Consider the following 14,763-nt stretch of genomic DNA (forward strand, 5'->3'; position numbering starts at 1 on the left):
ATACCCTACACTACATAGTGGTCAGAGTATTATGTCTTTGTGCATTTGTTTGTAACATGGAGAGGGAAGCGAGATAGACCCATAGTTACTCTTAAGGATATTCACTGAATCACTTTCTGAGACGATATATGCACGTCAGTCCGTCCGTCCATGTATTCTTGTGAACAAAATGCCGGTCGCATTTGTTATTCGATTGAAATGAAATTTTTCAAACAATAATTGTTTGACCCAAGGACGAACTCTATTGAAATTGGTGAGAATTGTTTCAGATTTAGATATAGTTCCCACATATATTTTCAACCGATTCGGATTAATTGTGCACTAAATGGCCAATATCTGTCCAAATGGCCTGAATTTTGGCACATCCGACCGAATTCAGTCTAGAAACAAGTTTATCAAATTTGGTGAAAATCGATTCAGATGTAGCTATAGCTACCATATATAAGTTTCATCCGATTTGGTTTTTAAGTCTCTCACATTCATAATATGCACCCCACAAGAATGATATTTGGGACCAGATACCAAATACAGCTCAGAAATACCTCTGCCAAATTGTATCAAGATCGGTTCAGATTTTGGAAATAGCTCCCATATATATCTTCAAACGGCTTCAGTTTAATTGTGCATCAAATAGCCAATATCAGTCCAAATGACCTGAATTTAGGCATATCCGACCGGATTCAGTCTAGATGCAAGTACATCAAATTTGCTGAAAAAAGGTTTAGACATAGCTTTAGCTGCCATACATATATACATTTCATTCGATTTGGTCTTTAAGTCCCTCGCATTCGTAATATAAATTTGACAACAATGATATTTTATACCAGATTTCTTATGGAGCTCGGAAATACCTTTATCAAATATTATCGAGATTGGCTATGATTTGGACATATCACCTACATATATCCCTAATCCGATTTTGAACAATCTCAGCCCAAATGGAGTGGTTTTTCGGAACGTGCCTTTCCATTCGATGGTACTCGGCTCCGATATATATTTTTTTATATAATCCTTCTCGAAGTGGCATCATTTACTCTGTAGCAATGTTAATTGGTATAAGAAATAAAAATGTCTCGTGAAAATTGATTCAGCATTGGATATTCCTACCATATATCAGTTCTCTCTGAAATAAAATTATAACTGCTCTAAAGCCAAATGTTGATAGGTGGTATGGTCTACTTCAAATAAATTAACTTGTTACCGGAGCTCTACTAAATACGCATGGTGGTATAGTGTATAATATAGTCTGCACCGCCCGACTTTTGATTTTTCTTACTGGTTTTCTTTAGGTCTTTTGAAGTCGATAGTTTACGCGAATAAGCCGATGGCGACTCAAGCTTTAAAAGAGCGCTGCATTATTGAAATACCGCAAAACGGTCGTTGAAAATTTGATCAGAAGTTTTAGTTAGGAAAATCTTTAAAAGTGCCGTAGATATGTCCAACTGATACTTTATTAATTTCTTAATAGTTTTTATTTCATTTCATTTAGATTTTATTACATTTTATTTAAATTTTATTTCATTTGTCTCTTCCTGCAATAGGCGCTGGACCCTTAGCATGTACATCATGTCCTGCTCACTTTATGTTGGATGGTGGCCTTTGCATGGAATGTTTGGGTTCACAATACTACGATTCGCCAACGCAGACATGTAAAACATGTCATGAGTCGTGTCGTTCATGTACAGGTCCCGGCCAGTATTCGTGTCAAACTTGTGCCTTCCCACTACATTTGGATCGTTTGAACAATCAGTGTGTACCATGTTGTGCCAATGATGCATCACCGGAGGATCAGTCATGTTGTCACTGTGACAAGGATACAGGTATGAAAACACACACACACTGAACTTTAAAGCACGTAAATGCACAAAGAAATTCTTGGAAAAACAGTTATTCGTTTTGCATTTTAAAGGTTTAAATGAACAAAACTGATTTCCAAAATTTGATTTTTCCTTAAAATCCATATTCTTAGAATTTACCATATTAACATTATTCAATTAAATCTCTTGTATCCCTTTCTGTTTACAGGTGGTTGCATCAATGCCTCACCCGCTGGCAAGCGTCGCATTGCTGCCGCTGCTGAACAGCAACAATTTGGCAGTTCGTACGGCAACAGTGGTGGTCTCTATGGTAACCTGTTAGACGATTCGGATGGATCAACAGGTGTTGGTGCTTTATTCTCACGTGTCGGTTCACCTTTAACAACTATCACAGCAATTGCGGTTGCCGCCTGTCTTCTCATTGTTACAGTATTTGCTGTCATTTTTGCCGTCTTACAGGTTGGTATTAAGTTCTTGTAGTTACTATATATATGTAGTTCCTACATGTATGTGTGCTCTCCACACCTCGCTTCCTTGTCAAATACACTCTCCTGGCATGTGTAAACCCCATATGCACACATAACTAGAAGTTTTGGCCGAGTACACCACAAATGGTTGGTTTGTCGAAGAAGTAGAAGAAGGCGAACAGGTTTTGGTGAAAATTTTATATCCAAAGGATTTTGTAGATAAATCAAAATATGGATTATGGTAAAGTAAAGGTGTTATATGTGTATTCCATGCATTGCATGTATGTGCAGATATGTGTGTAGATATTGCGAATTGTCATTGCTGCATCATTGCATAACCATTCCATATGGGGGATTGTATGAACCAAACCACCTAACGTTTCTGGCTGTTTCACACATCCCCATGAAGTGTGACTACCGTTCATTGGTACAACGACATGTCCTCTTGTTATCCTGCGGCTTTTTCTAGTTGTAATAGAGGTTAAATGGTATTGTGGCATTGTCTTGTGTTGGGATTATTATATCATCCTGTGTTTATAACGACAGGTTTTGCGTGTTATAAGTTGTCAAAGTCAAAAATTTGTTGACATTATTATGGGATTTGATATGAAAAGAGATTACGAATCTATACATCATGTTTACAATTATATATCAGCCAAGTTTAACTATTTCTAGAGATTATTATGACATGTGGACGAAAATGTATGTAAGCTCATAGAAAGCTGGTAGATAGAAATTATGTTATTGTTATTAGAATCATACCAATTCTTGAAAAGAACTTCTTTTTAGAACTGTAGGAAACAAGTTATATGTACCCTCAGCATATGACAGTACAGGGTGAGATGAAAAAAATGTAAACAACTTTAGACTGCTGTCATTTCTAAGCCACTCGTCCGACAGCTGTTTGAATTATTACAGTGACAGCACATTATATTGTTTACAAGCGTACAAAAGCATTTTGGTGAGAATTTTCCAGAAACAAAGTTATTCGTGATGGAATTCAAGCGTGATAGTTTGATTTCTTTATATTTGGCCAGAAAACCACAAGTGCTATCGTTAGAGCACTTGAGCATTTAAATGTGAATAAATCTTTTGTGTCTCGTACCATCGCTCGTTACCGTGATACTGGTAGCGTAGGCCGACGTCAACGATGTGGACGGAAGAAAACAGCAACATCAACAGAAATGGTTCGAAAAGGAAAGAAGCGACTTGATCGAAATCCGCGTCGCAATGGCCAAAAAATGGCTTGTGAGCTGAACATATCGCAATATGCCATTCGCCAAATATTGAATAATGAGCTCGGGGTAAAGCCATTAAAATTCCAAAAAGTGCAAGAACTTACGCCGCAACGGAAAGAAAATAGACTCAAAAGAGCTAAAGAATTGCATCGCTTGGCGGAAAGTGGTGAACTGCCCAATTTGGTTTTCTCCGATGAGAAAACGTTCGTTGTCCAGCTGTTTGGAAACAAACAAAATGAAAATGTAAACAGAACTCTAGCGTCGGCCATGGTGATGGTGTGGGCCGTCATAACAGCCGATGATCGCTCTCCGTTCGTATTAATCGACCGTGGCATCAGAATAAATACCGAATATTATCGCGAAAATTTTCTGGAGGGTGTATTTATACCTTGTGCACGCAAACATTTTGGCCGTAGACCTTGGATATTCCAACAGGACTCAACTCCATCGCACATAGCACGCGCCAGCCAAGAATGATTACAAAATGAGGTTCCACGCTTCATTTCGAGCGCACAATGGCCGAATACCAATCCGTTGGACTATTGTGTCTGGAGTATTTAGGAAAGCAAGGTTAGCTCTAAAAAATACCAAAGTGTCGATCACCTCAAGCAAGCGCTTTGCCGGAAATGGGCTACAATACTGCAGAGCAACATTCGGGCAGCGTATGATAGTTTTATTGGCCATAATTCGTGCCAAAGATGACCAATTCGAACAAATCTAAACTTATTCTAAAATTTGATGCTATTTCCGACATTTTTTGCTTTCATTCAATAAAATTTAAAAAAAATGTAAAAATTATGGCGTTTGACTTTGTTGCAGGTTTTTTTTTTAATCTCTAAAATCTCTAAATCACCTACCTTTCGATCGAAATTAAGCAGTTTCATAAAATTTTGCTTAGATGTACTTAAAGTCTACAGGATGTTTGGAATTGAAAATGGGCTATATAGATCCACATTTTGATATAGGCCCCATATAACTGTACCTCCAGATATTCGATATATTGATGATTGGTGTCACAGTTTTCACCGGAATTGTTTAAAATTTAGTATTTGTAGTTCGTAATTGATACAAAATCCTATGACAGAAAATTTCCTCTACAGATCTACGCACTGCAGATTGGTACTGTATAACCTTCCAGTATTCTGTACTTCCTCCTTCTCTAGCAGATAATTGAATGTATAGGTCCAAGGATTAGTGTAGGTCCCATATAGCTGAACCTCCAGATATTCAGTATTTTGATTATATGTGTCCCACTTTTCAGCAGAAACGTTTGAAATGTGGTATTTGGTCCTATGATAGAAAATTGGCTATTCAGATATCTAAACACTAGGCCGAGCTGCTATTTTACTTGTTTCAACAAAAAATTGGTCTTTCAATATTTTAGATTTTAGCTTTTGATTTTAGAATTTTTATGTGAAGTTTTTATCCACAGACTTTTTAAGGGCAATATTAAAAAAAAAAAAAAAAATAAATAAAATTATTTTTCAGACAAGAACAATAAACCCAGACCCTTAAAAAACATTTAACTATATGTGACGAATTTTCAAAATTTGCCTCTTATCTCACATTTGAGTCAAATATTTTATATTTATTATATTGTTATATTTTATATATCGTTTCCTTATATCATTTCTTCAAGGGTAAAACATTTAAGGATCACTAAATGCATGCTGTAAAAAATTGACTCTAAAATGAAACTGGTCTAAAGTACAAGATAACATTTTTATAACTTAAAATACAATCCTATGAATGCCACATCAACTCTTCAACCCTACCTCGTATTTCTAATCGCAACTGATTTCCATTAATTAATTAATTTAAAGACTTATTTGCAGCCATTAATCACCAGTTACGTGATTTGTTTTATTTAACATCTCGTCATTTTTTTTTTTCCTTCTTTGCATGTCAGAAAAATTAATCGAACCTAAAATCTTACCTGGCAATTAATCGATAAATCACATTAATGTGAAACGTCAATCTTAAATCACCATATAAATTTCTACAAGGCATATTGTCAGGCTACGTATTCTTTTAACAAAAACAACAACAACAAAAATGTTATAAAAAGGAGAAAAGTTTAAAAAAATAAATTTATATTCCATTTTAACGGTAAAATGAAAAAGGCAATCCATTTTTTGTCCTTTTTGATGCTCTCTTAGCCTCATTGACAAAGAAGAAACGAACGACCGAAAAAAATAACGTAGGCCATAAAGGAAACCCCAGCTTTTAGTAAAATCTTCCATAACAATTTTACAATTTCCTTTAAAAAATATCGCGTCAATAACTTCTCATCTTCTATGTGGCTGCAAAAAAAGGGATAAAATATGCAAATATGTCCTACGTTCCATATATCCAAATACATCCACACTCAGTCATTTTTCAGGCTTCGAAGTAAGTGTGGTATTGGATTCTTCTCATATTCTTTTACATGTTTTTGCCAGCAGACCTTGTGTATGCGTGTGTGTGTTTGTGCGGGCCAGGGGTTTATGTGCGTGGTAATGGAAGTGACATCAAGTACTAAAGTAATGACAAAAACGTTTCGTAGGCAATTTGTCAAATGGGTGTGTGAGCCAGTTTGAGGCCAGCACACACATGTACATACAAATATAAGTGGCACTGTAAAGGATCAAGTCGAGGTGGTTTGTAAGGCTGTTCGCATCTGGAAGAAAGGAAGTGGTTGTTTATGTGACACTTCATTTTATTTTAGGGGTTTAAGTGGTCTATTGAGTTTGGGTAGCAGACATATCGTTTGGTATGAAACCGAAGCTTTGCTTGCAAAATATCGCAGATTTAGTTCCTCTAATTGTTGTAGCGCTTTTATGGCGGTACCTCCCGATTTAAAGTACTTTGAAGGTGAAATTATAGAAAGAAACTTTCTGTGATTTGGGTATTCTCTGCAGATACCCCTTTAAATATTATTCATATATTTCCAAAGTCGATGGTACAAAACAGATCGACCCGGCCGAATTGAAAGACTTTATTTTTTTGATATATAGTTGTCATATTAGCTTACACTCATATATCATTAGATTTTGCAAAAATATGTACCTCATCGATATAACGGTTTTAGACCTTATGCTCCTTTGGGCCAATTCTGTGTCAGGGCCTTTGAAGTCGATTTAGCCATGTCCGTCTGGTTGCTGGTACGCCTAATAATATTGGAAAGTAGTATCCAAATCATCAAACTTAGCTCTACTTCGGGTATGAAGAATATTGGTCCACTCCTTCGGGTACATTTCATCCAAAAGCCAATTCTTCTAGAACGCACAAAAAAGAATTGAGTTTTAGACTCGGCCTTGGTCCATCCGAATATTTTAAACGAATGTAGATGATGTTCGCAAGGGGATTGAAGACTTCAGACATCATCTCCATCATCAGGATTTTCAAAACCACCATCTACCAGCATTAGTGCTATATGTCGATAAACCTACTGATTCTTTTATAACTTTTTAATGAACTAAGATCGGTTCTAAAAATCGGTCCTTCGAGTACGTCCCCAATAACATTTAAAAATTTAAATAAATCATATATATTATATATATATATTCGAAAAGTACTAATTTAAAAAAAATTGATATTGAGTAAAGGGTAGAGCTGAAACCGTGAAAATTTATATTGGGATAACTGCTGGAATCTAGGATTGAGATATGGAACGGTTTAGCAAATAAGTACTAAAATAATACGAAAAGTACTAAATTGGTACTTCATTTGATAATGAGTGAGCTCGAATCCCGAAATTTGATATTGAGGTCTCTGTTGATATCTGGTGGTGGTTTTGAAATTGCGTACTATTATTGTTCGAAAAGTATTAAATGGTACCAGTTTTGGATCACTGTTGGTGTCTAGGTTGGGGGATGTAAATTGTTTTGAATATGCGTATTAAATATTACTAAATTTGGTATTTGGTGAAAACTTCAATTTAATATTGAGTTCGCAGTTGGTGGTCCTATCATCACAAAATTTAGCTTGAGAGATTCTGTCAGCTCATAGCTCCAAATGTTAAGTTACTCATTATACTAAAATACCAAACTATCACCAATTAGAAGGTACTGTAATATGGGGCCTGTACCAAACAGTGAAGCAATCTTAACATTTTTTAGCAAGGAGAGATTATATCTACTCAGAACTCTAAATGTCAAATTGCACATGATTTGGCTTAAAATTGTGATCCAAACATTCAAAATAACGAAAATGTGGAAGTAATGCTATGTGGAGAACCATACCGACGAAACGTGGACCGATATGTCCCATTTTTAATGCCAAACATGCTAGTGGTAATATAAATGTTTGAAAAACATTTCAAAGCGATATATAATGCTTCCCTGACTTAATCTGCGTTTTTTAGGATCTCACCGCACTGTGCGTTGCTTAGATCAGACGAGAAAATTCACAATATTGTACTGCAACATAACCAGGAGTGAGGTACCTGGCCCCCTTCTAAATTGTAAATTTTTAAATCATTTCAAAACATTTTACTTCCAAAATGTCATTTTGTGTCTGTTAGAAACCCCCACTACTGGAGACGGTTTCGAGAGACAATCCTGGCTTCCGTCTCCACAGAGGGTTAAATTTTGAAAAATAATTACTTTGAATTACTGGCCGATTTTCTACCATAATGTTGTTGATCCCCTATAAGGCGAACGGCGTTCACGACCGAATTTGGGCTTGGAATCGTGTTTAAAATGGAAAGTGTTGATACAATCTTTTAGATGCCTCCCAACGAACTATATTTATACGAAGCATACTTTCTCAAAAAGGGTAACAATTTTGAAAAGACATGGATTTGTATTTCGTACAAGGCGAAGAGCCCCAAACTAAGAATGCTATTATATTAAGAACCACTTTTCTGAAAACTTATAATATATGCCCATCGAATACGAAAGGTGTATCCAAATTGGTCCAAACTTCGCCCATCGTTACGGAATCCAAATTTCACCCATCGCATTTTAATTGAATAAAAGACCACCGTTTAAGTTATTGAAGGTTCTTCCTGCTTTTTTAAAAGCCACGATGCTCAGCCGATTTAGTACAGTTTGACATTTCAGACTCTAAGTGAGACCCACGTACTCAGTTAATTAATTGTCTCACCGGTTGATATTTAAGGTCAGATTTTAAACATTTACATATCCCAAACAAAAATTTATAATTTCTCTTATTAATTTTTTTAAGAAGATATTATTTTTCGTTTTCGTTCCTTGAATTATTTTGGGACAATAACAATTGACCTTTTGTGTATTTCACAACATTTCCCCAACTTCCCTCGATAGTATGGTGTTGATTTTCTACGTGATTTTTTCCTTCCTTGGAATAAAAAATATTAAAAACTCCTTTCATCCGTTCACAGCCTTTCTACACTTTTCTTTATATGACGGGTGTTTTTTTTTTTTTTTTTTTTGATTTCGTTTCCATAGTTGTGATTCCTGTGGCTGGCTCCTTTTTTTTTTTTTTGGTGGACTCTGTTACGACGGTCCATGTCATTGCAGCCTAAACTGATGGCATATCTAATGAGTTTTTGTTAACAGCGATGACGATGATGGCAACGATGTTGGTAGAAAAAAAGAAAAAACGATGGGAAATGAAAAAAGAAAGTTGAAACATAAAAAGGATATAAAAGGGATTTTATTTGCCAACATGATGTTGAGACTAAACGTTTCAAGTATTTGATTTCTGGTCGCTCGTCTTTTCCAGCCGCTTCTTTTTATTTTTTCGGAGTCGTTTTATGGCTCTGTTTGTCTGCCTGCCTGAATGTCTATCATTTCGGCTGTATCTTTATGTCTTGGCCCATTAAAAAACTGCTAGAAATCATTTATTTAAATGCTCTCTAAATAAGTGTGTGGAGATTTTGTAACCCTTTTTTTTTGCTCCGCCAAACTCTCATGTAACAGACATTTTGGCTGATGTATTTTCTTTTGTCTTTGTCTGGGTCTATTTTTCATGGTTGTCTTACAAACCACATTGTCTTTCAAAAATAAAGAGCTAAAACAATATAGGGAATTTTAATAGTTTATGGCAGACGCCAGCGCGTTTTTTATGCCCTCCACCATACATAGTATGGAGGGTATATTAAGTTCACCATTCCATTTGTAACTCATCGAAATAATAATTTTAGACATAACAAAGTATATATATTCTTGTTCAGCGTAAAATTCTAAGGCGATCGGCCACTGTCCGTCCGTTCGCCTGTTGTAATCACGCTTGAGTCAATACGAATAAATATAGAAAACTAAAATTTTGCACAGATCAGTCTTTTGTCTGCAGGCAGGTTAAGTTCAAAGATGGGCTATATCGGCAAACGATATTGTATAGCCCCCACATGACACCCCCTCCACTCCCTACGGAATTCGCTATTTTGATGATTGGAGCCTACAGTCAAAACGAATAAAGATAGGAAGCTAAAATTTTGCACAGATCAGTTTTTTGCCTGCACTCACGGTCGAAGTTCGAAGATAGGCTATATCGGTCCACGATATTGTATATCCCCCATATAACGATACCCCTCCCTATATTCGGTATTTTTATGATTTTAGCTACATTTTCAATAGAATTGCCTAAAAATCCACACTTGAAGTTCTTTCTGACTTTACTCCTTGGAGGAGAAAAATCGATATAGGTCCACGATATCGTATAGATCAACGGTGCACCCCCGATATTGGATATTCTGAAGATTTTAGCGACATTATTCCCCGGAGTTGTTTCAAATTTCGTATTTAGAATTCTTAATGGTTACTACAGCCTATGACTAAAAATTGCGCATGCAGGCCCACGTTTTCGTATAGCCTCCATACCACCCTATATTTGGTATTTTGATGATTTTAGCGACATTATTCGCCAGAGTTGTTTCAAATTTCGTATTTAGAATGCTTAATGGGTACTACAGCATATGACAGAAAATTGTCTATGCAGGTCCAGGTCCTCGCATAGGCCCCATATATCAGTACCTCCGAATATTCGATATATTGATGATTTTAGTGCATTTTTTACTGGAGTTGTTTCAAATTTCGTATTTAGAGTTTGCAATGGGAAATACAGTCCACAGTCGTCGTATTCGTAGGCCTCCATATATATAATACTACGCTACACTCGGTATTTTGATGATTTTGGCGACATTCTTCACCGGAATTGTTGCAAATTTGGTATTTGAAGTTCGTAATGGATTCTACAGCATATGACTGAAAATTGTCTATGCAGGTCCACGTCTTCGTATAGGCTCCATATATCAGTATCTCCCCATATTCGATATTTTGATGATTTTAGCGACATTATTCACCGGAATTGTTTCAAATTTGGTATTTGAAGTTCGTAATGGATTCTACCGCCTGTGACAGAAAATTCCAATTTGGTTCCAAATGGTGCAGGATATTCTAAGTTCGGACAGACCGAACGTTTTTATGCTTTTAACTTGTTTTTTTTTTTTTTTTTTTTTTTTTTTTTGTTTTTCTTTAGTAAATTTTGGTTTGAGGCGGTGGGCCTTTTTCTTTAGTGGGGTTGATGTAATCCGTTTTATTAGAGTTAACTTATTTTATATGGCCCGTGATATGATGGATCATTCCTTTGGTATCGTTTAGAAATGTATATTTGTATTTATAGCTAAAAAGTACGCTTTCGTTAATGGCAGATAAACTAAATTGACAAAGTACGAAATTGAGAATTATTCATGCCTCTCGCCGAATTTTAAATATTTTTTTATGATTTCTTTACATATTAATCAAAAAATATATATCTAATAACATGAAACTTTATCTTTTTTTTTTTCAATTTCAGCGTTCAAGCAATCAGGCGGCAGCACGTAAAACTATACGCTATAACAAAGTACCCACCAATAATCGCAGAAGAAATCGTATAACTTCCTCTAGTACATTACTTAAAGTCGATGCCGAGGCCAATATCGATGATGAAGACGACGAAGAAGAAGCAGTAGTCGATTATCACGACGAAGAAGAAGAAGATGAGGAAGAAGTCTATGAAAGAGATTTGCAGCAATGCCAAACTCAAACGCCAACTCTTGCTGAAGATGATGATGATGATGAAGATTTAGACGATTTAGAATTATTTGATAAAAATACAAAAATTAACATAGATAGAAAACAACGAAAACAACGAAACCAGCAGCGACAAACGATGCCGTCGTCGTCTCAGGGGGAAGAAAACGAACTGCACACATTTGTGAGAGTGCCCCTTAAGAAGACCTCATCATCATCATTGCGTCAAATGTCATCCAGTAGTTCCGAAGATAAAACGCAAAGAACATAGAAATGGGCAATACACTAAAAGGCTGCACTGAAAATCCCATACAAAAAACCAAGAACCTGTGAAAACAAAACAAGCAAAATAAGAAAATCATAAATGGAATAAAATTGATTAATTGTAAATTTTGTAAAAAGAAAATTGTACCTTATTATATAAATGAAAAAAAACAAACAACAAAACATAAAATCTAAAAAAAAAACTAATATTATTACGGAAATTGAAAAATTAATTGTAACAGCTCTAAGCTTAAAAAAAATTAATATAGAATAATTAATAATTTGAGTTTTTTGTTTCTTTTTTTAATAAATAAATAAATTAGCTAATAATCGGTATAATAACAACAATAATTAATAGACAATTCAAATTAATTTTTTTGTCCACGTGAATTTTATAACACAAACATGAATCTAATTGTTTTTGCAAATCTCAATTATTTTCAAGAATCTAAACATAAAATTTTATTTTTTGTTTATTACACATTTTATTATTTGATTACAAAAAAAAATGATTTTAATATTTCCGAAAACTTTTTGATGTCTTTTTCTATTATTGTTTTACATGCAATTTTTTTGTTTAATGTAGTAAAATGTTTCCTTTGGTTTGAATAATGTCTTATTTTATGTATACATATGTTGAAAAAAATTGTTTTTGTTTATTTTATAAATTCCCCTCTATTTGTCAATGTTCGAACACGAAAGCCACATCCATACACAAACAAACAACAACTATCATAAAAGGGAAACAAATATATATTTTTTCTAATTTATATAACGTTTTTTAAACAAACACCCTTCAGGGGTCTTATTATGTTATTTCTATCACACACACACACATTTATTTGTAGAATTTAATTACTGATGTATATCTTTATATAAAAACAAAACTCGAATAAAAATTATAATTGGATGAGATAATCTCAAAAGAAAATCATTAAGAAATTGTTTTTATTTTTCTAAAAGACACACTAAAAGACAGAAATTATATTTTTTGTTGGAGTGTGAGTAAAAATCATTTCTTTGGTAAAGTGGAATTTGTGATAACATGGGATTAAATTAAATGTTATAGAGATGTACTGGTTGCGTATTTAAAAAATCCTAAAAATCAAAATATATTGACTGGAGAAATATTACTCCGTCTATACCAAAGCTTGGACTATATAAAGTCAAATGACTTAAGTTAAAGAGTTTAGTACCCATCAAAAACTGAAAAAGTGTTCCCTTCTATCTGAATTGAAAAGGAGTTCCTTCTGAGAAGGAGTTACCTCCTGGAAGAGTATTATCTATAAAGGTCCACGATATATCCCCCATCTAACGGTACTTTCCTATATTCGGTATTTTGATAATTTTAGCTACATGTTTCAACTGAATTGTCTAAAATCCATACAAGAAGTTCTTTCTAAGCACTTTATCCCCTGGAATAGAAATGTCGATATAGATCCACGATATCGTATAGCCTACATACAACGGCACCCCCCGGCATTCAATTTTTTGACAATTTTAGAGGCATTATTCACCGGAGTTTTTTCAAGTTTCGTACTCAGAATTCTTAATGGGTACTACAGCCTATGAGAAAAAATTGCATATACAGGTCCACGTCTTCGTATAGCCTCCATACAAAGGTAGCTCCCAATATTCGAAGGTTTGATGATTTTAGCGACATTATTCACCAGAGTTGTTTCAAATTCTTTTTCTGAATTTACAACAGACATTGCCAATTCGACTTTGCTGGTCCATCATGTAGGAGTGTGGTGCTTACTAAATGTCATCACTTGTGTGAGCATTTTCGGCAGACATGAATGATCTGAAAAATAAATAATAAAGCATACTTTTAGGCAGTTATTATTTATAAATTGTAAAAGGTATCAGTAGATCGATTTTGTAGCTTTTATTGATCGTTCGTTCAACAATTTTGCCTACGCTTCAAATTGTTTACCCATTGTGTTATTCTGTGAATATTGAGACAAAATGTCGACAGCTTTACAAATTTCCCTTTATGATATCGAAAAAAAATGCAAAAATAGTAGATTCTTGCTGATTCTGGAACAGAGCAATTTTTTTCCTCGATCTATATATATATATATATAAGTAGCGAAAACATTGCTTTCTAATAACTATTGGTCTGTTCTAGAACTACAAGAATTTAAAAGTTGTTACTACGATAACGATCTAGGCTCTACGATATCGAAAGCATATTTTTCCGGAACAGAGCCTATTTTTTAAGTAGCATGAGCATTTGCATTGCATTGGTATTTTCATAAGCTTCGGCTATGTACCGGAGTTGTAATCTAATTTTTTTTGTCAAATACAAGGGGCGTGGTCCGTAAAACATAAAATTAAAAAAAGCACCAACATGTAATCAATGAAAAAACATTTATTTCTAAAAAAGCTTAACGATCCAGTAAGCAATTACTGAAGTAAATATTAGTCTGTATTTTTTCACTACTGAGCATATATTTTGATTAGAAAATGTAATTAGGAATTTCGAAACAAACAAGGGTAAAAATAGCATAAATGACAGATATTTGAATATTTCGATTGTTTTACTATAGACTATGGGAACATTGATATGTCAAAATATATAATTTGTTTTCAAAAATAAGTACATTTTTATATGTGTTCTTATACGACGCCAATTAGAGATTCTTATGATAGACATTTTTCAACAATTTTAACGAATTTGAATAATTTTTGATTCAAAGTTTTCAATTTCAAAATTGGTTTGGCCAGCAGCTGAGTCGATGCGACTACCTGAATTCTTCTACCAAGCTTGATACTGTTTGATAATGGTTTTAACACCAAAAATGTGTCAAATAAATACGTGTAAGGTGAACACAAGTTTACCTATGAATATGTAATTTTGTTGGGTGAATATTGTAAAACTAGTTTGAATTAAATACCTGTTCGCTCTGTGTGATCCTACCTATAGCTTTTCTTTTCTGTATTTTGAAAAAAAAAAAAGAGGAGGCACCCTGTTAATATAGTTCTTAAAATTCCT

General features: G+C 34.3%; 1 protein-coding gene across 2 annotated transcripts in view; it reads left to right on the forward strand.

Annotated features, from left to right (window-relative positions):
- LOC101889562 (furin-like protease 2) overlaps nt 1–11,948 on the forward strand; it is a 472,277-nt gene extending 460,329 nt beyond the window's left edge. For both annotated transcript variants that reach the window (XM_059122172.1, XM_059122173.1), the window contains exons 14-16: nt 1,542–1,820; nt 2,026–2,276; nt 11,284–11,948. In XM_059122172.1, the coding sequence (XP_058978155.1) occupies nt 1,542–1,820; nt 2,026–2,276; nt 11,284–11,772 (1,019 nt within the window). In that variant the 3' untranslated portion in view covers nt 11,773–11,948. The remainder of the gene's footprint in view (nt 1–1,541; nt 1,821–2,025; nt 2,277–11,283) is intronic.
- Nucleotides 11,949–14,763: the final 2,815 nt, after the last annotated feature.

Source organism: Musca domestica, unplaced genomic scaffold (assembly GCF_030504385.1).
Source record: "Musca domestica strain aabys unplaced genomic scaffold, Musca_domestica.polishedcontigs.V.1.1 2, whole genome shotgun sequence".
Classification (NCBI taxonomy): Eukaryota; Metazoa; Arthropoda; class Insecta; order Diptera; family Muscidae; genus Musca; species Musca domestica.